Genomic DNA, 27,597 nt, shown 5'->3' with positions numbered 1-27,597 from the left:
CCTACTCAACTAGTAGTTCCTAATTAACTACTCATTTCATTTTTCTTGGCTTTGGTTTCTTTAATGGTAGCTAGATCTCTTTCACTCAAGTTTCTCTCAGTGCCAACATTCTGTGTTTGTAAGCAGCTAAAGATCAGAGAATGAAGATCAATGAATATATAACCCATATCCTTTCTTGAGATGGGAGGCTAATAAAACACTGGTGAAAATAAAAAACACTGGACAAAGTATGAAGGCCTCATCTTATGAAGTACTGTCAAACCAGATATTAAGCTACACTGTTTCCCCTAAGCATAATTATAATCATTTTCATTATCTCATCTAGTGAAGGAATTTCATGTACATCAAAGTTAGAAATCTTTTGAGGGCAGAGTTCTGTTGTGCTTTGATATTCTGAAAATGGTGATTCTACATTTTTTGTGACTCTAGGAGAATTCTGGATTAATCAGAAGTCATACTGCAGGCAGGATCAAAAACAAAAGAGTTTTCTTGGAAACTGGTTGTTTGAAAGAGCAAATATATAGGGAAAAAGTGTACTTATGTTAAAATTCCCAGATAAGCCCATAGAAATCTATTTAATCCATAATGAAATGAAAATAAAACATAGTAACTGCTATTAGAAGAGGCCCGTTGAACTCTGAGGTAAAGAAGGGCTGAGCAAATAGACATCAAAGGAAGGACAGCTGGTTTGTTTATAACTTAAGTACTTCAGAAAAAGAGATTTAATAATGTACTGGAACAACTGAACCCAACCTGCAATATTAGCTAAAATGTCTAAAATAAGTTTTAAAAAGCAGTATCATTAACATTGTTGCTATTTTGCATTTCAGAGAACTTTCATGTATTGTATCTTATTTTTCCCCTTTAAAACAATCAGAAGCATTTCCTAGTGTGTGCTTCATGGAAAAGTAGTTCCTCAAAGGCTAATGATTCTTTTTACAAAAGGGCTTCTGTGTGCTGTGTGAATCTGGGATGTGACAGAGCTGAAGAAAGTTAAATAAGCTTTTCGTCCCCTTTTTTCCCAGAGCCTTTAATATCCCAAAGTACAATCTGAATCTCTAAGAAGGGTCACATGATATACAATGTGTCCTAAAGTTATGTCACTATGGAACCATTTTTTCATTGTTGTTTCTCAAGATCAGGATCTCCATAATCAAAGTTGAGGAAAATGACAAGTTAGTAAAAACTTCCAAACATAATATAGAAAGAACAAATACCTTATATGCCTAATGGAAAGACTATTTGGGAGTCAGGAGACAGGGATCCTACATTCAATTTTGCCATTTATTGACTGTGACCTCAGGAAAAACACACTTAATTTTCCTGTGCCTTGGTTTTGTCATTTGCAAACTAGCAGTTATAATTCTATTTGCAGTCTTTTTCAGGATTAGATAAAAGATATTAGATATATGAGATTATAAAATTATAAAATTCTAGACCTGCAGAAGACTTCTGAGACTACCTAGCAGTTCCATATCAAAAAGGTAATTTTAAGGACGTAAAATGAAGCCCACATCTCCTAACTCTTAGCCCTGCATTTTTTCCTATATCATCACATGGGCTCTCATTCTTTACAGGATAAAACCTCTCTAGCAGCAGAGTAAGTCTCAGAAAAGAACACAATTGAAGGTATACCTATCCTTAAAGTCTCCATTGACACTCTCTCCCCCTCTCCATCTCTCTCTCTCTCTATATATATATAGATAGATAGATTTAGCCTAAAATAAGTAAAGCTTTGATAAACATGGAGAGGTAGAAAGATAAAAGGAGTTCATTCCCCAATCACTTGGGAATTGAAGGTAGGCAAGTCTATGAAATAATTCATTTCCATATGTAATTAACAGACTGATCTACCATCATCAAAAATTTATCTAATCAACAACAGATAAAGAAAAGCAAATTTTTACTGAAATTACGGAGAGAACCAAGGGTAGTCTGAAATGGACTAAAGCCGGAAGAGACTAGAAATAGGTGACTATTTGGTGATACTTGTACAATTCATTGCTATTGTCAAAGCTTTGCAGCTTTCCTATAATAGAGTACAGAATTGTTTGATGCTAATTACTTAGTGATGTGCCAAAATGATGTATTTATTTCACTTGAAACATAAGAAAAACCCTTTTTCCCATACTGACAAATCAATGGGATAATTCTGGAATTCATTAAAAAGAAACACTAAGTGATCGAACAATAATAGCTTTACTTCCTGTGTAAAATACTTCAAAATACCTAAATGAATACAGAAATGCATGTTTCTGTGGCAAATTGTTCATTACTGAATCATTATCAATCCTTGTTAGACAAAATTTCTCATTTTTGCAATGTGCAAAATCATTAAAGTGTTTGAGAGCTCCATCACGAAAGACAGTAGCACTTTATAATCCATGATTTCTTTAGGCAAATGTGCTTATGGTTGAACATAATACAAAAAATAACAACATCCCCTAGCATATGATTCTTCCCCAGCCTTAATGGTATTTTTATATGTTGACAGCAATAATGAAATATGTCACTGCTTTCCTATTAGCTTTAACTGTTTTTGAGCATTCTTCATTCATGGCATCACTGTGAAGTGTTACCTGTTAGGATGATTAGGAAGGATTTGGAACTATACAGTTCCAAATGCTTCTAATACTGCTATGCACATCTTAGTCATGCTTTAACAACATAGGTTTTTAGCCTGAAATTTGCTTAAATTACCAAATAGCTAGAAAAGTAACCTATCCACTGTAATTCTACCGAGCGCTATCAACCCACATATTTGGATATGTAACAGTTCATTTCCTTCAACTCACATCAAGTTGGATTGCCTGTTGTTGTATGGAACTACTTTATAATTTAGGAGATAATAACTTCCAAAAGCAAGTTACTGTCATGCAAAGTGCTTACACTAAACTGCTAGATACCTCATTTGATTATTTTTATTGAAAATAAAAGGGAAAAAATATAGTAAATTAGGTATTGCCAATGACCAGTGAAATCCTTTTGAAAATATCTGCCTAATCTTTTCAGGGTTCATTTCCCCCTTCTTTATAGGTAAATAAACGTTTTTAAGACTTGATAATTACGACTTAAAATGAAAATGTAGCTTCGCCTGATTAATTGTACACTGTAGTTCAGATGAATGCAGGTTTTTTTTTTTTTACTTATATTGTGAAGAGATTGATATATTTATAAATTTGAGTTTTTATAATATTTTAAGACTTATTTTAGATGCTGATTTAATACACAGGGTATGCATGACTATTAAAAGTATTCTAATAATTATCTGTAAACTGAAGCAACCAACAGGCACACACTCATAACTGCTGTTTTAAGAAAATGTTACCTCAAACTGAATTACAGAAATATTTTTAGCCAACAGATGCTCAGACCAAGTGACTGACATGCATACTTCTTAGAATTCATTTAATTCCCACACTTATCCCCACAATTTTAACAGTCACCTTGGCTCAAAGCTATGCTAATGATGCAATTCTACTGGGCTTAAGAATCATAACTGTTAGCTAAGAATAAATATAAACACATACATTTTAAAAAGGGCAATTTCTGATTTTTCATGTTTAAGAAGTATAGCCTCAACTAAGAAAGCTTAGTTCAATCTGAAATTTTAAAAAACTGACTGAGTTTGCTCCACCATATTTACAATAAATTAAATGCTACTTGGGGAAAAGATATACTATAGAATGAAATTATTTGGAGTGTCACATCTATTTTACTTTGATAGTAAGTTCAACAGAAAATTTAAAAGGATAATTATTTTGTTCTCAATTTAATTTTGATTTTTATCTGGGATGATATGATTTTCTTTTGCATTTATGTTAAAACAAACTGTCATTTTAAACACAAGTTTTATTGCTCATTAGATTTTTAACTCTTATGTCATACTCAATGATTCTGGCTTAAAAGTGGTAACTGCTTTAGGCAAAATCCACACTAGAATATCAGACAGTCTCTTCAACACTTTATAGTGGATAAGGGAATTAAACAAAGACTGTGCAAAGCAAAACCATTTATAAAGAAATTGCAGACCACCAGGATTTTGGATTTGGATAATCCACTTAGTTTAGCATGGCTGTGTATTAAAAGGACAATTCCAAGACCATAATATAGGTCACGTCCTTAAGAAACAGTAATGAAATCAATGTCAATTACACAAATTTCCATATTTACATGATGCCACTGACAACAAGTAAAACAGATTAAACAAAGCTTTCTAATATGCCCAGGCCCAGCACAAGCAAGAAGGAAAAATAATGGTATAAAACACAGGTTCTTTTTAATCAGGTTCTGCAAAAAGGTAAAACTGTTGCTTAAAAAAAAAAAAAAGGGCACCTAAACTAGGGGGGTAAAAAAGCTTGGGCTTATCACTTCAGCTTGAACAGCTATAAACTTTCACATGAGAAAGAAAGAGGTGAGGGAAAGAGTGATATGTATTTTGCAGGGAGAAGAGAGAAATAAAAAAAAAAAGCTAACCTAAAGGTTTCGCCAAAATATAATAATCCGGTTCAGGTGGTAGGTAGTATCCTTCAAAGTACAACTTCATTAATGCAGAACACAACTTCAAAATTCCCAATACGAACCCAAGTGCTTAAAACAAATGCTGCCAACCTCTAAATGCTCTATTAAGTTCTAAACAAATAGTGTCAAAAGAAATATTGTAAGTAAAATCTGCTTAAAATCAATCCTTTATCATATTTTTAATTGCCACATATAGATTCGACTGTTAAGACAAGTAGTAAATTACAAATGTCTCAAAATGCTTCTTTGCCCAGAAAGCAGAAAACATAAAATGCCTGATATCACAAAGACACTGCCAAATTTATAAACAATGCTGCTTCCTTTTTTTGGTACCAGTGATATTTCAGAATGCTTGTTCCTCAAACTGAGCTGAAAAAGGAAAGCCTGGATGCCCCTAGAAACACAAGAATTTTTTTTCTAGATACTTACATTTATTTCTTGGACAAAGGACTAAAAAATGTCTCTGACCAAAGAGGCTTTATAAAGACTACTTGCAGAGAATTACCAACTTACCCATCAGATTTGAGTTCATGAAAGGTGTTGGGGACAAGCCTTCATGGGCCCCTAATCGACTGTCATTCAAGTGATCACTGTAATGAGGGCTGTCTGTAAAACCCTAGAGGGAAAAAAAAGACCAGAGTATTAAAGAGATTATTTGGCAGCCCTGCTAATTGAGCATAATGACACTCATCTAATTAATATACAGACTTACAAATGGTCATTCCTAACCAAGTTCCTTGTTCATTACTTGAAAAACTAAACAGAAGTGCTCCTTTTATTCCTTTTAAGGTTTTAAAGTAGTTTCTTAATGATCTTAAAGAAAATTAGCCCTATGAACTCGTTATAGCCAAAAAAAGTTCTACAGATCATTTTTTTTAAAAAAAGGATAAACTAAGAAAATATAATTTTAAGTTGTAATAAATTAGGAAAATATTTATTTCTACCTTCCTTCCTCTGTCTATAAACCCTACCTATTACGAGGTAATTACAAGTTTAAATTAAAATATTAAAAATAATCCATAATCAATATAGTAGAAATGAATCTTTTCCTGAATAGCGAACATATATTTAACAATACAAGTATAACAAGACAGACTACTAGAAAAACTGACCCATGTAAAAAGGAAAACATTTGTTAAAAGCAGCTGATTTGGGGTACCTGGGTGGCTCAGTGGGTTAAGCCTCTGCCTTCGGCTCAGGTCATGATCTCAGGGTCCTGTGATCGAGCCCCACATTGGGCTCTCTGCTCGGCAGGGAGCCTGCTCCCCCCCCCCCCCGCCTACCTCTCTGTCTACTTGTGACCTCTCTGTCAAATAAATAAATAAATAAATAAATAATCTTAAAACAAAAACAGCTAATTTAAATTCTTGAGTCTTTAAGATGAAATTGCACACACCATGAACATATTAAAGTTAATGTTATTATTTCAAAATAGATGTTACTAAGTTTCTCTTTATAACTTAAGACATGTTTAAAAGAAAACAAAGGAGGAAAAAAGATACTAAGGTTTACAAATAAATGTTACAAAAGCTCTGTAGATTAAGAACTGTTATAGTTTTTAACTCTTAACACATACTAAGCACAGAATCATATTGTTTTTAAACAAGGCTTTCAATCCTGGTTAGTTAAACCTCAGGTGATATCTACACTTTTGCTAACTTAAAATGATTTTAGTAAAGATGAGAAAAACTTCCTAGAGGCCCAAACAGGGAAGCAAACTGCCTTGGCTCACAAAAAACAGAGATCACCCAGAATCCCCTGGGACTATAAAATCATCAATCACTGAACATTTATCATTATCCCGACCACAGACTAACATTCAAGAAGACATTAATGGGACTGAAACAGTCCTCACTACCTTCGCCGGCATGCTGTCAGTTCAACCACAGGGCTAGGAACTGAGGGCTAAATAACTGTCAAGTCATTATAATTGCTTATGGATGCATGTCACAACTCCTTCTGCTGTTCTGTTTTAAAACTAACCTTCTGGGAGTGCTAACTCCCAAATGAATCTTTGTTTCATTTTTATCTACTTGAGAATTACTGATACACATGTGATAGACATTCAAGAAGAATCTTGGTGACATTTACAACTTGGTTATGACCACAAGGGTGTCCTCTGGTAACCCCAACGAGAGTCTCCTCGGTCACGGCCACATGCAGCAGAAGCTGTACAAAACAGAATGGCTCCTAGCGAAGGTCAGTTCTTGGGAGTTTACTTCTGTTATTTAAAACTTAACACTCTTGAGGTGCTAAGTGACATATCACTATCTCACAGACATCTGGGTATTTTTCTGCCACTTCCTCCCACTGTCACTTTTAGGTATTTAAGTCCAAACAAGGCATTGAAACCTACAAAACACCCACTGAAATACTGTTTACCATCATTACACAAAGATATTACTCCAGAAAAAGGCCAACAGAAATGTGTTTGTAGGTGAGCCACATTGTTCACCTTCATTTAAATGCAGAAGAATAATAAAAGATTAATTTTGTGTGCTCTCAGAACTCTTCATTTTTGAAGTACCAAAAAGAACGTTTTTTTCTTTCCTGATCATAAAAATAAAAACATTCTAGTTTTTTTTTAAACTATCTCCTAAAGCAGAAGTATACAAATAGATCTAAGTTTTAAGATATCACCAAATTATTATACACACATAGTATATTAACTTCACAGATCACATGTAATAAAGTTTAACATAGGGCATATTTATCTCTAAGCCCCCATTAATATGTGCTCAGAGAACACAGAAATTATTTCATGATCAACCATACAAAATAAGTACTGTCCCTTATTCATGTACATCCACAGGCTGTAGGACATAGTACAGAATTTACAACAAGATTATTTCCCAGTCTACTCAGAAAATGTGGGACTGTCATACCGTACTACAGAGAAGTAGTCTATAAACTTTTTAAATCACGTACAAGGAAGATTTGAATATGGGCCATTATTACCTATTTATTCATAAATTGTATACATATATGATTAACCAACATATAAAATTTCAGTAAAGCTTAATTTTTGCTCATGTAAGACTAAAAATTTACTAGAAATTTGATTATTTTTCCCTACACCTGAAAGGTTCATCTTTTCTTTTTTTTTAAGATTTTATTTATTTGAGAGAGAGAATGCGCAGGGGAAGCCGACTCCCCACTGAGCAGGGAGCAAGACATGGGGCTCCATCCCAGGACCCCGGGGGGATCATGACCTGAGCTGAAGACAGATGTTTAACCAACTGAGCCACCCAGGCGCATCTTAAAGGTTCATCTTAATGCATACATTTTTCTTGAAAAGTCACAGCCCAAGAAGCAAAAATAAAAAGACAGATCTTCATCCACAGATGCAAACTGATGCTAGAGGACAGAACAAAGAAAACAGGCTTATAAATGGCTGTCATAGTTTTGGATCTAGCACACACCAAAACTCACTTCAAAGACAAACTGGCTACTGTTTCGAGATTATTCCTGTCATTGCTTCTGCACAGTAGTAGCGATATCCACCAGAACAGAACTTTTTGTGAACCATGATGAAAAGTTACAATGTTATTTAGAAACATTTAAATAAGATCACTTTGTCACATGTGTAAGACTGGTTCTAGAAAAGTACAGTCTTTATCAGCATGATAATGTGTCAACTGGCTGGCTGATACATAGAACAGTGCTTTGCAAACTTCAATATTCATATCAACTGACTAGAGATCATGGTACAATACAGATTATGAGCCACAGGGTCAAGAGTGGGGCCTGAGATTCTGCATTTCTACCACAAAGGTGATGTGATGCTACCAGTCCGCAGCCAACACTTCAAGTAGTAAGAACCAAGACAATCTGGAAATAAAGATTTCTTTCACATATAGACAGGAAAAATTCAAGGCTTGGAACATAATAGCCAGGTACCATCACTCCCTCAAATAAGAACCACATTAAAGCCTCTGCCTTTGGCTCAGGTCATGATCCCAGGGTCCTGGGATGGAGCCCCACATTGGGCTCTCTGCTCAGTAGGGAGCCTGCTTCCTCTTCTCTCTGCCTGCCTCTCTGCCTACTTGTAATCTCTGTCTGTCAAATAAATAAATAAAATCTTAAAAAAAAAAAAAAAAAAGAATCACATTAAAACGCCAGAAGTTTCCAGGTAAGAATAATTAGGGAGAAATCCCATAGTTCACCAAAAAATCTAAAGCAATTAGAATAACAAACTATTTTTATGTATGTAGGTATATATTCCTCCATCTAGTTTTAAGCAGACAAGGGATGTCAAATAGAGCTTTAATGGAAGAAGTTAGTTAACCTGGTGTTTAAACAGAAGACTCCCTGAGTACCACATAGAGTAAGGCAATGAGGATGGATGCTCATAAGCAGAAATGGCAAAAGAGAAGACTGCCATAACATAATACAGTATGGGATAACAGAACAGTAAGGAAGATAGCAGAATCACACAGGGGCCAGCCAGAATATTAAAGAGTGGAGAAAAGAAGGGGAAGGTGACTGGCCTGACAGAGGAGTTAGAGTAAAACAAAAGGAACAAAAACAAAGCAAGAAATTGTTAAGATGAAGCCCAAGTAGATCAGTCAATGGAATTGACAAATGAATGCTATATTCAATTCTGGAATGAAAAGGAAATAAACCAGTAATATCATTAAATACAGAACAACCATGGTATGTATTTTAAATTGATAGAGCATTACTATGCTAATAAAAATGGTCAAACCTGATCCCCTACACCTCCTAATTCAGATCTTGAATTCTGTAAAATGGATTTACTATGACAACCATGAGACTTTTGTATATGAGATGATAAACACTACATTATGAAGAATATGTAATATTACCAGATTCATCTATCATACAGCTTTTGTCATAATATTTTTAGTCAAAAATACTTCCAAATGCACCCTAAAAAATTACTGTTCCCGTTTTATGATAAAAATGGAGGGGGCACCTGGGTGGCTCAGTTAGTTAAGTGTCCAACTTTTGATTTCGGCTCAGGTCATGATCATGGAATTGAGCTCTGCCTTGGGCTCTGACCAGCGGGGAGTCTGTCTGAGATTCTCTCTCTCTCACCTAAAGGAGCTGGAGAAAGAACAAGAAAGAAACCCTAAACCCAGCAGGAGAAGAGAAATCATAAAGATCAGAGCAGAAATCAATGAAATAGAAACCAAAAAAACAATAGAACAAATCAACGAAACTAGGAGCTGGTTCTTTGAAAGAATTAGTAAGATTGATAAACCCCTGGGCAGACTTATCAAAAAGAAAAGAGAAAGGACCCAAATAAATAAAATCATGAATGAAAGAGGAGAGATCACAACTAACACCAAAGAAATACAAACAATTATAAGAACATACTATGAGCAACTCTACGCCAACAAATTTGACAATCTGGAAGAAATGGATGCATTCCTAGAGACATATAAACTACCACAACTGAACCAGGAAGAAATAGAAAGCCTGAACAGACCCATAACCAGTAAGGAGACTGAAACAGTCATCAAAAATCTCCAAACAAACAGGGCCAGACGGCTTCCCGGGGGAATTCTACCAAACATTTAAAGAAGAACTAATTCCTATTCTCCTGAAACTTTTCCAAAAAATAGAAATGGAAGGAAAACTTCCAAACTCATTTTATGAGATTCTCTCTCTCTTCTTCCTCTGTGCCCCCACCCTGTGCTCGCATGCTCTCTCTCTCCAAAATGATGAATCTTTAAAAAAAAATGGAAAGAACTCAAAATATCAATAACTGACAAAATCAGTCATTACACAGGTTACAAAAACCGTTCAACTTCATACTTAAGAATCTATCTAAATTGCAATTTAATTTGCAAATCCTAAACAGCCTCATCTGAATGCATAACACCCTACCAAACCTTTATATTGTGGAACATGTTCTATAAAAAATGCATTTAGTACTCTTTTCTATGCTCTTTTCATGGTATAGAATTCAGAAATGGTAATACCTGCTCCAATGTGACAGTAGACCTAAAGTAATCAATCAAATCTGCTACCATTTTTAAACTAATTTAAACGGCACGTAAGTCAAATATTTTCTCCTACCACAAACAACAAAACAACAAAACAACAAAACAAAACAAAACAAAAGCACCTATTATTTACATAATAATACTCTATTCTTATTTGTCTCCTCAAAAATATAAGAACTTTTTACCACTAGATAATTTTGTAAATAGCTCATTTAAAAAATTTATTTCACCCAACCAATAAATAAAGTGTAAATCACTGGAGTACCTCCCCAGGTTGAGAACAGATTCCTGGTTTTTCTAACCTATTTTGTTATTTCTTTGTATGAAAACTAGTGTTTAATCCTATTTTTAAATATTCTTTCCAATTTTTTTTCAATAGTTTAAAAGGGCAGGGTGGGAAAAGTCTATTTCAATATTTACTTTCTCAGAAAAGCTTCCCCTCTTTCCCAGACCCTAATAAGACCAAATTGGGTGAATTCATTCTAGGCTCCCACAACAGCAAGAATTTCCATTATATCACTGCTCACACTTACTGAAATTACCTATTTAATTATCCATTTAAATTATACCATAATTATCTGTTATAATTGCACCGTACTGTGTAGTGGATAAATGTGGAAGTTTTGGAGCCAGACTGGCAGATGTGAACTCCATCTTTTCATCCACACATGCTAGCTGTGTGACTTGGGGCAAAGTAATCTTTCTTGCCTCAGTTTCATGATCTATAAAATCAGAATAATAATAAATACTACCTTCATCTCACAAGTTGTTGTAAGGAGTAATGAATTAATATATTGTAGCAAATGGAAAAGTGCTTGGCACATAGTAAGGACACAATAAAAGCTCATCATCATTTTTATCATTTCACTTAGAAGTCATTACGTCAAACAGATTTTGAGAATGCAGGGACTGTGTCTGGTTTTTTTGATGATTATATCCTCAGAACAATGGCTGGCACATATATAGCAGTTGCTCAATAAATGACAGATTGGAGATTTCAGCTGCTAAATCTTTATAATGCTGCAGGGGGTGTATATAGTATAAAGGTTAAATGAGCTTTTCTACAGAACACCCAGTAAGTAGCAGAAAGAAGGCTGATGAAGTACCAGTTTATTTAACTGGATTGAATTAAGAAATCACAGAATTTTGGTATTCAAAGAGCCACAAGATTTCACACCAGCTATCGAAATCCTCTAGCTTCTACCTGGTCAAAGCCAGTAGAATCAGCTAAAAGCCATAAGCCATCAGAAAGCTTTGGACCAGACCTGGGTACAAATGGGTGGTTACATCTCAAAGAGAAGTAAAATGGAAATAAAACCATGCAGAAATAAAACAAATGAAATTTAAAAGAAAACAAGTGACCTATTGTATTTCTTTATTTACCCCTATGATAAATTACCAAAATAAATGTCTAGATAAGGAATGTCGTATTTTTTTAAGCTAATCCTTGAATGTGATTATCTCTCAGTTAAAAATACCCATGAAAAAGAGAAGTGAGTTGACTCGATCACAGTAGTCTGTTATCTGAAACCAGGGACTGTGTCTTTATCATGTTACTCTACACTAGTGACAAGCACATTAATGGGTACACAGTATTAAAAATAAAATTTGTTAATTTAATGAATGAGTGAAAAACTAACACTGTTAATCAGGCCTACATTTGGAAAAGCTACTTAATATTCATTATGTGAAGGTTCTGTTATCCTTTAACTGGTCAGATGCTAATATTTAATAAATTTTCTTGACAGACAAATAGATTTTGTCATCCAGATTCATAAATTCCTAAAGGGAAAAAATGTTTTATTCCTCTTTACGATTCCAAAAGAGACCAGCAGAGAATTTTGCATGTCATTAGGTAAGTTTTTCTTTTTTCTATTTATTTTAAGAAAGAGAGAGGAAAGTGTGAGGGTTGGGGGCAGAAGGAGAGAGAGAATCCTAAGCAGGTCCCACGTCCAGCACAGAGCCTGACACAGGACTTGAGCTCATGATCTTGAGATCACAAACTGAGCCAAAATCAAGAGTTAGACATTTAATCAACGAGCCTCCCAGGTACCCCATGTGTTTAAGTTTTTCTTGAGGATGAATAACCCTTCCAGATAACTTTTATAAGTTTTTATTATTATTATTATTCTTTCTTTTATATTCTCTACTCCCAACTCAAACCCTGACCCTGAGATCAAGAATCACATGCTCTTCCTACTGAGTCAGCAAAGCACCCCTCCAGGTAACTTTTTATTGATGAAGGGTAGGAAGTGGTTCCATACAATTACTGTAACACCAGACTGAACAGCAAGTCTTGAATTGTCTTGTGTGTGAGGGGAGGGAGAATCAAACTCTTTGAGAGGTGAAAGGATTCTCCAAAACTATGATGGATACATGAAGGACTGCTTAGTACAAGGACTTAAATTACTTTGGAATGTGAGATCCCAGAGGATCATCTAAAAAAAGTACATATGGGTTCAGTTCTAAGTGAGCCCACTCATATTCACAAATGTATCCAAGTAATTGCTAATGTCATCTGTTAGAAACAGATTTGATGCTTTCTTGCTCTAGCCTAATGCTTTGTCATGTTTGAAAGTTTACAAGCAGAAAGGTTTCTGTATTTCATCTGTTCAAAGTTCCTTCTCTATACGGAGAAATCAAAACATCTCTAGGCATAACAGGAAAAAGTTTATTGAAATGGGAAAAGTAAAAAATATATTACTGAATCCAGATGGTATGTAAGATTTTAGAGCCCTAACAAACCATATAGTTCACACTCATTTTATCTACCATACAGATGAGGAGACATTAGTTAAGCTGAGTGTTTTGCTAAAGATCTGGAAGTGAGGGACTGGGCTCACTGAAATTAATAAAAATGCCATACACCTCATAATAAATTCACAGGGGATTCTAAAACTAACACTATGAGGCAAATATAGCCAAAATTCTCATTTTACGTATTAAAAAACTAAAGTGTAGGGTAACCAAGATGACAAAACAGATGGACTCAAACTCTGATCATTAACTTCTAATAAGAAGCTTCCCTCTTATTCTGTACCAGTATCATATATATAAAGTAAGTCTTGGGGCGCCTGGGTGGCTCAGTGGGTTAAAGCCTCTACCTTCCGCTCAGGACGTAATCCCAGGGGTCTGGGATCAAGCCCCACATCAGGTTCTCTGCTCAGCAGGAGTCTGCTTCCCCCTCTTTCTCTGCCTGCCTCTCTGCCTACTTGTGATCTCTGTCAAATAAATAAATAAAAAATATTAAAAAAAAATAAAGTAAGTCTTGCTCCTAAAGTCCTTGTAAATTTCCTTGATATTAAGTTCAATAAAGACGAGCAAATCTCTTTTTGGTGCTTTTAAGAGATTTAATTCTGACTAATTTTTTTCCCATATTGTAGGTCTCCATCTTTTAGGTTTTTCGATTCTAAATTCTCAATTACCATCCTTCTTACAGATTTTGAAAGTTAACTCTTCAGGAATGACTATATCAAAATCATAAATCCATTAATACATGAAACATAAAAAGTGAAGAACATTTTTATACTACGAGTATAAAAGGATGTAACATAATTAGTTCATTAAAAATATTAACACATCTATACTGTAACTATTTCATATATAAAATTCAAGGGCAAAATGTAAATTAAGAATAATGCTGTTATATTAGTTTATGATATTATAAATAAGCAGCACCACAAGGATTGATGTTTCTAAGAATACAGGAAATATTACATAGAGGAGGTTCCTTTTTTTTTTTTCTTCTTTTAGTTTTAGCTCCACCTACTACGTGGTTCTCGCCAAAACTACAGATAGTAGCTCCAGACAAGAAGCATACTATTCTGTTGATGGTTTCTAATCTTTAGATTTTGGCTGCTTCTCATTAACTAGCAAAACTTACAGAGTCTAACTTATTTCCAGTTCAGAAACAGATGCTCCATTTAGGGCAAAAATTTGAAAAACAATAAAAAGTAAACTCAATTAGAAAATTCTCTACCTTAAAAAATTATATTATAAAATATTGTGCAAATGTATAAAATTTTTAAGACACCTGTTAACTTAGTTTATTCTTAATTTAACATCCTGAGTTTACACCTATAAAAGGTCTCTTTTTAAAAGATTTTATTTATTTATTTGAGAGAGAGAGAGCACAAGCAGGAAGGGGGATGCAGAAGGAGAAGCAGACTCCCCACTGAGGAGCTGATGTGGGGCTCAATCCCAGAACCCTGGGATCAGGACCTGAGTCAAAGGCAGATGCTTGGGAGCCCCTATAAAAGTTTTATTAAAAAATTACAAACGTGGGGCACCTGGATGGCTCAGGCAGTAAATGTCTGACTCTTACATATTTTAAAGCTTTTATCTTCTACTATTGTATGTCAACAGATTAAGATGAAGCATAAAATAACTGTTCAATAAATATTTTTAAATATTTGGGGTCCAGGGGTAGCTCAGTGGATTAAGCATCTGCCTTCAGCTCAGGTCATGGTCCAGGGTCCTGGGATGGAGTCCTGCATTGGGCTCCCTGCTCAGCAGGGAGCCTGCTTCTCTCTCCACCCCTCCCCCTGCTCACGAATCTCTCTCTCAAATAAATATAATCTTTTTAAAAAATTTAAATATTTGCTATTTGTGAGATCAATTCAAATACATCAAATCCAGGAACAATTAACATTGCCACAGTAATTCTTGCATTAAGAAGCGATAACTAATTGTGAGAAGAACGATTACGTACCAATAAGCAAAACAATGTTTTTGCATTCAGTACAATAACATATTTTCATTTTTTTTATAACATATTTTTAAATAATTTTAAAACACCAGTTCCATGTGTTAAATTCTGTTGAATAATGTTTATTTTGTATTAGGTGAGAAAAATAAAAACAAAAGTCAATTAGTAAATAGAATATTTAAGCTCTATACAATTTACAAGAAAAAGACTAGAAACTGTTAAGTATTATGAGTTTTAAATTATACTTGTCTACATTTTCTAAAATTTCTATGAAAACCATTTACTGCTTTCAAAAAAAGATAAGTTTTTTAGTTTTTCCTCTAACATGATTAAAGAACCAAATTTTCATTGTAGAAAATGGGTAAGTAACTATACAGAAAGAGCATCCACTAAGTAAGGAAAAAAAAGAGAGTCCCATTTTACCTCAAATAAAATGCAAAATCAGTAACATTTTGACATTTTCTCCCCAATTTTTAAATGTTTCTAAACTAGTTTACATACATAAAAATGGATGTAATAAATAGCTACATATCCACCACTCAACAAATAAAACATTACCAATACAGCTCAACCCCTATGGAATTCTCTCGAATTCCCCTCTGAAGTAAACAATATCCTAAGTTTGTCTTTTTATTGCTTTCATGTATTACTTAACACTTCTATTACATATGCACATTCCCTAACATATAGCACCATTTAGCATGTTTCAAAATGTTGTCTAAATAGAATCCCTTTTTCTTTACTCACTTAACATTCAATATGTAAGACTAACACATGTTGAAAATGTGTAGCACTGGTATATACATGTCACTACTATATAATATTCTATTTATAAACATACCACAATTTATCTATCCATTCCCCTTTCAATGACATTTAGCTTGCTTCCCAATTTTCTCCATTACAAATAAGACTGCTATGAACACTTCAGTAGTATGTCTCTTTGCATATACAAGACAATTTATGTGAAATTTTCTCTAGGAGTGGAATTCCTAGGTTATAGAGTATGCATACCTTCAAAGTTACTAGATATTGCCGAACTGTTCTGTAGAACAGAAATACACTATCATTTAGGAAAAAAAGTCTAATATTTCATACTAAATTCAGAAAGTTTCTGAGCTATACAGAGAGCCCCAACTTATGAGAGAAAGCTTCTAAAGCCCACTTACAAGTTTTATGTAACTTGTGATGCATTTTCCAGATGGTAAAAAACAAAGCAATCAAGAGTACATTTCCTTATCAATTCACTTAACCCTTATGTAGTTCTTTTCTTATCCAAAAGAGACCAACCTGGATTAAAAGCTCATCTTTTGTCATAATAAATATTCAAGACCACATTTGTTAAATGAGTTCATCTTCTCTAAGCCCCTTAGTTTACATTAATGTTCTATAAATAAAACTGCGTCCATTACTCCAGGTGTTGAGCAAGCAAAATTTGACAGAAATACAGTAATAGTTTCAGTTTGTTACCTGGTCTTGACGTTCAGTGTTAATACAACAGTTCAGTGTTAAAACAACAGTGATGACTGTGCTAATTGTCAGATCCTGACCCTACAGGCATAACAGCTCACAGTTCATGATCTAAAACAGTAATGTGTATCCTGGTAATATCTAGAGGACAATACTTTTGGATTCCCTTGTCAGCCACCGTGATACTGACCAGGATTCAGCCATTTAAACTGCCTCTTCCTGCTCCTATGAAGAAAGCCACTCATCTTTAAGGGTAAGCCCAAATTAAAAGAATAATCTTCCTTTGATAACGGGCTCATATGGGTGGTAAATCTGTGGCCTGGATTTAGTGCCCTGAAAATAAAAGTAAATAAGCCATAGATGAAAGATCAGGGATTCCTTTTAGGAATACACATGAAGTCTTCACTTGATCTATATAATTTAAGGTTTACTGTGCCAACAATAATAGCATCGGCATCCGTTTGATGCTATTTGCAAGAATAGGAGTTAAGGGTTCTACTCACTTAAATCTTACAACATCACAAATCCTCACAACCCATGAACTGTTATTCCCATTACCTAGATAAGAAAATGAGCACAGAGAATTTACATAATTCACATGATATTCAATAGCAAGTAGCAGGATGAGTCTGAACCCAAGCAATTTAATTCCAGAGCCCACCATGGAATGTTGCCTCTCTAGTAATAACTGTTCCTCCCTAGAATTATTGTGAATTAAAAGTCTCAATGACAGGTTAGTGACACAAAAGGAAGAGTCTAATTGTTGAAATAGTAATTCACAGGTGAAAAGAAATTAAGCCAGGAAAATGCAACAACAGTAAAACAATTAAAAAAAAATTTTTTAAACCACCCAATTTGTCAAGAGGTATTGGAAATAGTGGAGGTAGTTATAAGAGCTTTTGAGAATTTTCTGAACCTGTGGATTCTGGTGGGAAAAAAGCAAACAAAATGGGAAATGGAAAATTTTCCTATGGTAAGTAGATAATCAAGTATATTCATTCATTCCTCCTGCGGAATATTCCCCTTGCCCAAGATGGGGATAAACTGCAGCAACCAGGGCAACTGGGTGGCTCAGTGGGTTGGGCCGCTGCCTTTGGCTCAGGTCATGATCTCAGGGTCCTGGGATCAAATCCCACATCGGGCTCTCTGCTCAGCAGGGAGCCTGCTTCCCTTCCTCTCTCTCTGCCTGCCTCTCTGCCTACTTGTGATCTCTCTCTCTCTCTCTCTCTCTGTCAAATAAATAAATAAATAAATCTTTGAAAAACAAAACAAAACAAAACTGCAGCAACTTTCTGTGATGCTGAGATAGGTCCTGCAGAGAATTGCAAACAGAGGCCCCAAAGAACCTAAAAGGAAATTCATACACCATTAGGACTAGTAGTTGAGTGCCCCATGTAAGATGGGGTTTATAAAAATGACATGGCAACTATAAATAATAATAAATATTTATTACAACAAAATGGACAGGAAAGTCTAGAGAAAGACTATGTAACTCTATCCGAATAAACTAAAGTGAACATCTGAATGACATTGAAAATTAAAAAAAAAAAAATTTTTTTAAGAATCTTTAGGGTCAGAGCCTTAAATACAACTTCAATCTGAGGCCTACCCTGAGAAACAGAGTCAAAGGAAACACCTAATTTTCCTTCAGAAATTGGTGACTTGTTTTTGCAGCACTGAAGCTAACCAGACAAGAGAAAGACCCACTATCCCTTCTTCAGCTCCTAGATGTCTGGAAACCCTGGTAGTCACCAGGCTAAAGGACCACAGGTGCCATATAGATATTCAAACAAAGAAAGAAAACTTTACTTCTACCTAATACCAAAGGAAGATAGTGCCCCTGATTGCAGATATATAGTTTCTCTTGGAGAGTTCTCAGCTGCTGAAAAGTTAGGACTTCCTTTTTTTCTTTTTTTAGAAATTCCTTTGAAAAATAGAAAAGCTTCATCATCAGGTAAGAAAAGTAGGTACAAAGACTCCGTGCGGACGTATCTGATACAAAAACCCTAACTTTTAGAGATGACTTTTTAAGGATAAATGGGCTTCTGAAAACTAAACATGGTCCTCTTAGCTCAAGCTTCTATATTAAATGAGTAGGTCGGTCAAAGAGTTCAAGTTCTTCTTGCATTTTGTACATTAAGAATTTTTAAATTTGACAAAACATTCAAAATTTTTTTTAATTTTTAGTTTTTTATAAACATATAATATATTTTTATCCCCAGGGGTACAGGTCTGTGAATCATGAGGTTCACACACTTCACAGCACTCACCAAAGCACATACCCTCCCCAATGTCCATAATCCCACCCCCCTTCTCCCAACCCACCTCCCCCCAGCAACCCTCAGTTTGTTTTGTAAGATTAAGAGTAACTTACGGTTTGTCTCCCTCCCAATCCCATCTTCCTTCATTTATTCTTCTCCTACACCCTTAAGCCCCCATGTTGCATCACCACTTCCTTATATCAGGGAGATCATATGATAGTTGTCTTTCTCCACTTGACTTATTCCGCTAAGCATGATACACTCTAGTTCCATCCATGTTATCGCAAATGGCAAGATTTCATTTCTTTTGATGGCTGCATAGTATTCCATTGTGTATATATACCACATCTTCTTGATCCATTCATCTGTTGATGGACATCTAGGTTCTTTCCATAGTTTGGCTATTGTGGACATTGCTGCTATAAACATTTCGGGTGCACATGCCCCTTCGGATCACTACGTTTATATCTTTAGGGTAAATACCCAATAGTGCAATTGCTGGGTCATAGGGCAGTTCTATTTTCAACATTTTGAGGAACCTCCATGCTGTTTTCCAGAGTGGCGGCACCAGCTTGCATTCCCACCAAGAGTTTAGGAGCGTTCCCCATTCTCCACATCCTTGCCAGCATCTGTCGTTTCCTGACTTGTTATTTTTAGCCATTCTGACTGATGTGAGGTGATATCTCATTGTGGTTTTGATTTGTATTTCCCTGATGCTGAGTGATATGGAGCACTTTTTCATGTGTCTGTATGTCTTCTTTGCAGAAATGTCTGTTCATGTCCTCTACCCATTTCTTGATTGGATTATTTGTTCTTTGGGTGTTGAGTTTGCTAAGTTCTTTATAGATTTTGGACACTAGTCCTTTATCTAATATGTCGTTTGCAAATATCTTCTCCCATTCTGTCAGCTGTCTTTTGGTTTTGTTAACTGTTTCCTTTGCTGTGCAAAAGCTTCTGATCTTGATGAAATCCCAATAGTTCATTTTTGCCCTTGCTTCCCTTGCCTTTGGCGATGTTCCTAGGAAGATGTTGCTGCGGCTGAGGTCGAAGAGGTTGCTGCCTGTGTTCTCAAGGATTTTGATGGATTCCTTTCGCACATTGAGGTCCTTCATCCATTTTGAGTCTATTTTCGTGTGTGGTGTAAGGAAATGGTCCAATTTCATTTTTCTGCATGTGGCTGTCCAATTTTCCCAACGCCATTTATTGAAGGGGCTGTCTTTTTTCCATTGGACATTCTTTCCTGCTTTGTCGAAGATTAGTTGACCATAGAATGGAGGGTCTATTTCTGGGCTTTCTATTCTGTTCCATTGATCTATGTGTCTGTTTTTGTGCCGGTACCATGTTGTCTTGATGATGACAGCTTTGTAATAGAGCTTGAAGTCCGGAATTGTGATGCCACCAACTTTGGCTTTCTTTTTCAATATTCCTGTGGCTATTCGAGGTCTTTTCTGGTTCCATAAAAATTTTAAAATTATTTGTTCCATTTCTTTGAAAAAGATGGATGGTACTTTGAAAGGAATTGCATTAAATGTGTAGATTGCTTTAGGTAGCATAGACATTTTCACAATATTTATTCTTCCAATCCAGGAACATGGAACATTTTTCCATTTCTTTGTGTCTTCCTCAATTTCTTTCATGAGTACTTTATAGTTTTCTGAGTATAGATTCTTTGCCTCTTTGGTTAGGTTTATTCCTAGGTATCTTATGATTTTGGGTGCAATTTTAAAAGGGACGGACTCCTTAATTTCTCTTTCTTCTGTCTTGTTGCTGGTGTAGAGAAATGCAACTGATTTCTGTGCATTGATTTTAGATCCTGACACTTTACTGAATTCCTGTACAAGTTCTAGCAGTTTTGGAGTGGAGTCTTTTGGGTTTTCCACATATAGTATCATATCATCTGCGAAGAGTGATAATTTGACTTCTTCTTTGCTGATTTGGATGCCTTTAATTTCCTTTTGTTGTCTGATTGCTGAGGCTAGGACTTCTAGTACTATGTTGAATAGCAGTGGTGATAATGAACATCCCTGCCATGTTCCTGACCTTAGCGGAAAAGCTTTCAGGTTTTCTCCATTGAGAATGATATTTGCGGTAGGTTTTCATAAATGGCTTTGATGATACTGAGGTATGTGCCCTCTATCCCTACACTTGGAAGAGTTTTGATCAGGAAGGGATGCTGTACTTTGTCAAATGCTTTTTCAGCATCTATTGAGAGTATCATATGGTTCTTGGTCTTTCTTTTATTGCTGTGTTGTATCACATGGACTGATTTGCAGATGTTGAACCAACCTTGCAGCCCAGGAATAAATCCCACTTGGTCGTGGTGAATAATCCTTTTAATGTACTGTTGAATCCTATTGGCTAGTATTTTGGTGAGAATTTTTGCATCTGTGTTCATCAAGGATATTGGTCTATAGCTCTCTTTTTTGATGGAATCCTTGTCTGGTTTGGGATCAAGGTGATACTGGCCTCATAAAATGAGTATGGAAGTTTTCCTTCCATTTCTATTTTTTGGAAAAGTTTCAGGAGAATAGGAATTAGTTCTTCTTTAAATATTTGGTAGAATTCCCCTGGGAAGCCGTCTGGCCCTGGGCTTTTGTTTGTTTGGAGATTTTTGATGACTGTTTCAGTCTCCTTACTGGTTATGGGTCTGTTCAGGCTTTCTATTTCTTCCTGGTTCAGTTGTGGTAGTTTATATGTCTCTAGGAATGCATCCATTTCTTCCAGATTGTCAAATTTGTTGGCGTAGAGTTGCTCATAGTATGTTCTTATAATTGTTTGTATTTCTTTGGTGTTAGTTGTGATCTCTCCTCTTTCATTCATGATTTTATTTATTTGGGTCCTTTCTCTTTTCTTTTTGATAAATCTGGCCAGGGGTTTATCAATCTTATTAATTCTTTCAAAGAACCAACTCCTAGTTTCGTTGATTTGTTCTATTGTTTTTTTGGTTTCTATTTCATTGATCTCTGCTCTGATCTTTATGATTTCTCTTCTCCTGCTGGGTTTAGGGTTTCTTTCTTGTTCTTTCTCCAGCTCCTTTAGGTGTAGGGTTAGGTTGTGTACCTGAGACCTTTCTTGTTTCTTGAGAAAGGCTTAAGAAAATACATATTTTCCTCTCAGGAAATATATATCTTGAGAAAATATATATTTTCCTCTCGGGACTGCCTTTGTTGTGTCCCACAGATTTTGAACCGTTGTGTTTTCATTATCATTTGTTTCCATGATCTTTTCAATTCTTCTTTAATTTCCTGGTGACCCATTCATTCTTTAGAAGGATGCTGTTTAATGTCCATGTATTTGGGTTCTTTCCAAACTTCCTCTTGTGGTTGAGTTCTAGCTTCAGAGCATTGTGGTCTGAAAATATGCAGGGAATGATCCCAATCTTTTGATACTGGTTGAGTCCTGATTTAAGACCGAGGATGTGATCTATTCTGGAGAATGTTCCATGTGCACTAGAGAAGAATTTGTATTCTGTTGCTTTGGGATGAAATGTTCTGAATATATCTGTGATGTCCATCTGGTCCAGTGTGTCGTTTAAGGTCTTTATTTCCTTGTTGATCTTTTGCTTGGATGATCTGTCCATTTCAGTGAGGGGAGTGTTAAAGTCTCCTACTATTATTGTGTTATGGTTGATGTGTTTCTTTGATTTTCTTATTAATTGGTTTATATAGTTGGCTGCTCCCACGTTGGGGGCATAGACATTTAAAATTTTTAGATCTTCTTGTTGGACAGATCCTTTGAGTATGATATAGTGTCGTTCCTCATCTCTTATTATAGTCTTTGGCTTAAAATCTAATTGATCTGATATAAGGATTGCCACTCCTGCTTCCTTCTGATGTCCATTAGCATGGTAAATTCTTTTCCACCCCTTCACTTTAAATCTGGAGGTGTTCTTAGGGCTTAAAATGAGTTTCTTGTAGGCTACATATAGATGGGTTTTGTTTTTTTTATCCATTCTGATACCCTGTGTCTTTTGACAGGGGCATTTAGCCCATTAACATTCAGGGTAACTATTGAGAGATATGAATTTAGTGCCTCTGTATTGCCTGTAAGGTGACTGTGGCGGTATATTTTCTCTGTTCCTTTCTGATCTACCACTTGTAGGCTCTCTCTTTGCTTAGAGGACCCCTTTCAATATTTCCTGTAGAGCTGGTTTGGTGTTTGCAAATTCTTTCAGTGTTTGTTTGTCCTGGAAGCTTTTAATCTCTCCTTCTATTTTCAATGATACCCTAGGTGGATATAGTATTCTTGGCTGCACGTTTTTCTCATTTAGTGCTCTGAGTATATCATGCCAGCTCTTTCTGGCCTGCCAGGTCTCTGTGGATAAGTCTGCTGCCAATCTAATATTTTTACCATTGTATGTTACAGAATTCTTTCCCGGGCTGCTTTCAGGATTTTCTCTTTGTCACTAAGACTTGTAAATTTTACTATTAGGTGACGGGGTGTGGGCCTATTCTTACTGATTTTGAGGGGCATTCTCTGCACCTCCTGAATTTTGATGCTCGTTCCCCTTTGCCATATTGGGGAAATTCTCCCCAGTAATTCTCTCCAGTATACCTTCTACTCCCCTCTCTCTTTCTTCTTCTTCTGGAATCCCAATTATTCTAATGTTGTTTCGTCTTATGGTGTCACTTATCTCTCAAATTCTCCCTTCGTGGTCCAGTAGCTGTTTGTCCCTCTTTTGCTCAGCTTCTTTATTGTCTGTCATGTGGTATTCTATATTGCTAATTCTTTCTTCTGCCTCATTTATCCTAGCAGTGAGAGCCTCCATTTTTGATTTGCACCTCATTAATAGCTTTTTTGATTTCAACTTGGTTAGATTTTAGTTCTTTTATTTCTCCAGAAAGGGCTTTTATATCTCCTGAGAGGGTTTCTCTAATATCTTCCATGCCTTTTTCAGCCCGGCTAGAACCTTGAGAATTGTCATTCTAAACTCTAGATCTGACATACTACCAATGTCTGTACTGATTAGGTCCCTAGCCTTAGGTACTGCCTCTTGTTCTTTTTTTTGTGGTGAATTTTTCCACTTTGTCATTTTGTCCAGATAAGAGTATATGAGGGAGCAAGTAAAATACTAAAAGGGTGGCAACAACCCCAGGAAAATATGCTTTAACCAAATCAGAAGAGATCCCAAATTGTTAGGGGGAGAAAGGGGATAAAAAGAGGTTCAGAAAGAAAGAAAGAAAGAAAAAAAAAAAGGAAAGAAACAAAAGAATTAAAAAAAGAAAATGAATAAAGTATATAAAAAAGAAAATATATATATATTAGATAAACTAGTTAAAAAACGTTAAAAAAAAGGGTAAAAGTTAAAAAAATTTTAGCAGAAGAAGAGAAAAAAAAATGAAAAAGAAAAAAAATTAAATTAACTGCAAGACTAAAGAATCAGAGGGAGAAAGCCATGAGTTCCGTGCTTTGCTTTCTCCTCCTCTGGAATTCTGCTGCTCAACTTGGTATTGAAAGTGCACTCCTTGGTAGGCGAACTTGGTCTTGGCTGGATTTCTTGGTGATCTTCTGGGGGAGGGGCCTGGTGTAGTGATTCTCAAGTGTCTTTGCCCCAGGCGGAATTACACCGCCCTTACCAGGGGCCGGGCTGAGTAATCCGCTCGGGTTTTCTTTCAGGAGCTTTCGTTCCCTGAGTGCTTTCCGTAGAGTTCCAGAGGACAGGAATACAAATGGCGGCCTCCTGGTCTCCGGCCGGAGGAGCCGAGAGCCCAGGGCCCCACTCCTCAGTGCGCCCTCAGAGAACAGCGCCCAGTTACTCCCGTCTGCCTGACCTCCGGCCGTGCTCCGAGCTCACCAAGCCTGCGACCAGTTCAAGGTATCCCCAAGCTGTGAGCTCACTGTTGGCTCTGTCTCTGTAGCCGGCTTCCCCGTTTTAATATCTGTAAGCTCTGCGACACTCAGACACCCCCGATCTTCTGTGACCCTGCGGACCTGAGGCCATGCTGACCCCGCGTGGGCTTCACCCCGGTTTAGCCTCTGGAGCGATGTCCCTCAGCAGAACAGACTTTTAAAAGTCCTGATTTTGTGCTCCCTTGCTCCGCTGTTTGCCGGGAGCCCCCCCCCCCGCCCCCCGTCTATCTTCCAGATGCTTTGGATTCACTACTCCGCCAGTTCTAACTTTCAGAAAGTGGTTGTTTTTCTGTTTCTAGAATTGCTGTTCTTCTTCTCTTCGATCTGCCGACAGATTTGTAGGTGTTTGCAATCTTTAAATAAGCTATCTAGCTGATCTCCTGCTAGCTGAAGTAGTCTCAGCCTGCTACTTCTCCGCCATCTTGACTCCTCCCCTCGCATTCAAAATATTTTTGAGAAGGCTTCTAATTTTTTTAGTTTAAGTACTTTGAAAAATTATATTTGTAAATGACCATATCTGCAGCTTCAGAATCAGATCTCCATCAATATGTTAATATTTCAAAGATGTATTTAAATAAACTTTCAGATTAGCCTTTATAGTTAAGAATATGAAAAAAATTAAACTCTAAATACATTACCCCTCCCATTTTCATGGCCCTTTTATAACAAAAAATCCATCCCTCATTCTTGCATGTTTGGCAGCTTATCAATATGTAGAGCTATCTCCTCCATCAGTTGCCTAATCAGGAAGGCCTCCAAGCAACTCTAACATATTGCTGAGGAATGACCTGTGGGGGAGTACTCATTTACCAGTTTGAGGGACACATTCTAGATTTCCATATGGACAAATCGACTTTTTAAAATCACTAAAAGCTGAACTCTTATGGTTTATTCATGTTTCCAGACATCTTAGTTCACTCACATCATACATGTATTTAAATAACCAAATTAAGTGAATTCAAGAATAAAATTAATGTAATAAAATGGTTCCATCCTTCTTCTACTCAACCAAAAAACCATGCACCCTGGAGTAAGCATCTCACTCCATAGCTATTCTACTGTACAAAGATAGTATTCTTAACTACACTACAATATTAAAAAACACCAACAACTTTTATCTAGTAAATAACATAAATAGATATCTGATCCATTATCAGAGGAAAACTCTATTCTGGGGTGTGTGTGTGTGTGTGTGTGTGCTCTATTTATCCAATTAAATAAAATTGACAAGGCAAGTTTAAATGGCATTACTTTACTAGAATACGTCTGGTTAATACACATAATTAAAAGTAAAAATAGTGAGACAGTTACTTCTTTAAAAGTAAAATTATACTGTATTTCAGACATGCAATCCAAACTAATACTGTTTTACTGTATTTTCAAATACTTACAAAAATATAAGCTTATAACTACATTTGCACACAATACAAAATTTTCAGTTACATAGAAAAACAGGAGACCAGGATCCCTTTGCTAATCAACAGCAGTTCACAGTATTACCAGTCTTTTTAAATATACTTCCTAAGAGAGACTGGGTGATGTGCCACTTAAATATTAAGACTAATTGTGGCACAAACTGAATCTTGATCAAATGTGACAGTTTCATTTAGAGCAATAACTGAAATTGATTTTCTCTTCTTTTCTGCTCTCTGCTTTGAGTTCTTATGTTTTCAACGTATACTATCAACTCTTACCTAGATGGACTCAAGTATGTTTATGGACACTTCTGTGAGAGGGACTTTTTTTTTCTTTCCTGCTCTTGACTTCCTTCTCATTATCCTCTTCCCTATAATCTATCCATTTTACCTGTCTTCCATACCATTTTAATCTAGTTACTCATAAAATTAAAGAAATTAAATCAAATCATGCATATGGAAGTGACAATGCATATGTATACCTCAGTAATACTGCCAATAATTAATCAGACTGATACAAAAATGAGTAAGTCTTTAACTGCAAGGAGCTCATAGTTTAGAAAAAAAGAAACACTACCTAAAAACATTTTAATAAAATGAGTAACTTCTGCATGAGGTCTAAGTCTGAGATGAGTCACATTAATGGGCAAGATGGCATAACCAGTAAAATCTTAAATGATGCCCAAGCCAGTGTGCAAACTTCCAAGATAAACTTCCTGAGTTGAGTAAGAACAGTTTAGAGATGGTAATATATCAGCACAACCTCAAACGAGAACATCAAAACAGAAGGAGCACTCTAAGGCAGAAGAAACAGCATTAAGATTTGCTAAAAATGCCCTAAAGCATAATGAAACATGTTGCTAACTAGAAAACAAAACTGTCAACAAGCATACACCTCTGGTGCCATCATAATCATCACAGTTAAATTCTACTGAGTGCCATCTATGTGCCACTATCTATAGAAGATCCATTTTCCCCATCTTAAAACTGAGGAAATTTTGTCTTAGAGAATTTAATCTTCTCAAAGTCAGTGAATGGTAGAGAACTGATTTAAACTTGGGAACTATGACAGTAGATGACTTAATGTTAGTCACTGATTTTTTTCATTTCCAGCACCAAGAAATCTGGTAATAGAGTACACCCTTAAATAGAGAATAATTACCATTAGACAAGCCATTTTTGAGGTCTCAAAATCCCTCTGGTCTCAGGACTTGTACAAAAATATTCTTCTTAAAAAAAAATTTTGTCCCTTCAAGCTCTATTACAAAGCTGTCATCATCAACGTGGTACCGGCACAAAAACAGACCCACAGATCAATGGAACAGAATAGAGAGCCCAGAAATAGACCCTCAATTCTATGGTCAACTAATCTTCGACAAAGCAGGAAAGAATGTCCA

The 27,597-nt window shown here is 35.8% G+C and overlaps 1 protein-coding gene across 5 annotated transcripts in view; it reads right to left on the bottom strand.

Moving 5' to 3' along the window:
* Positions 1–27,597, bottom strand: part of TCF12 (transcription factor 12) — a 385,779-nt gene that overhangs the window by 176,859 nt on the left and 181,323 nt on the right. For all 5 annotated transcript variants that reach the window (XM_032341444.1, XM_032341446.1, XM_032341445.1 and 2 more), the window contains one exon: positions 5,035–5,137. In XM_032341444.1, the coding sequence (XP_032197335.1) occupies positions 5,035–5,137 (103 nt within the window). The remainder of the gene's footprint in view (positions 1–5,034; positions 5,138–27,597) is intronic.

Source organism: Mustela erminea, chromosome 5, assembly GCF_009829155.1.
Source record: "Mustela erminea isolate mMusErm1 chromosome 5, mMusErm1.Pri, whole genome shotgun sequence".
Classification (NCBI taxonomy): Eukaryota; Metazoa; Chordata; class Mammalia; order Carnivora; family Mustelidae; genus Mustela; species Mustela erminea.
This window is presented reverse-complemented; position numbering and strand designations above follow the sequence as displayed.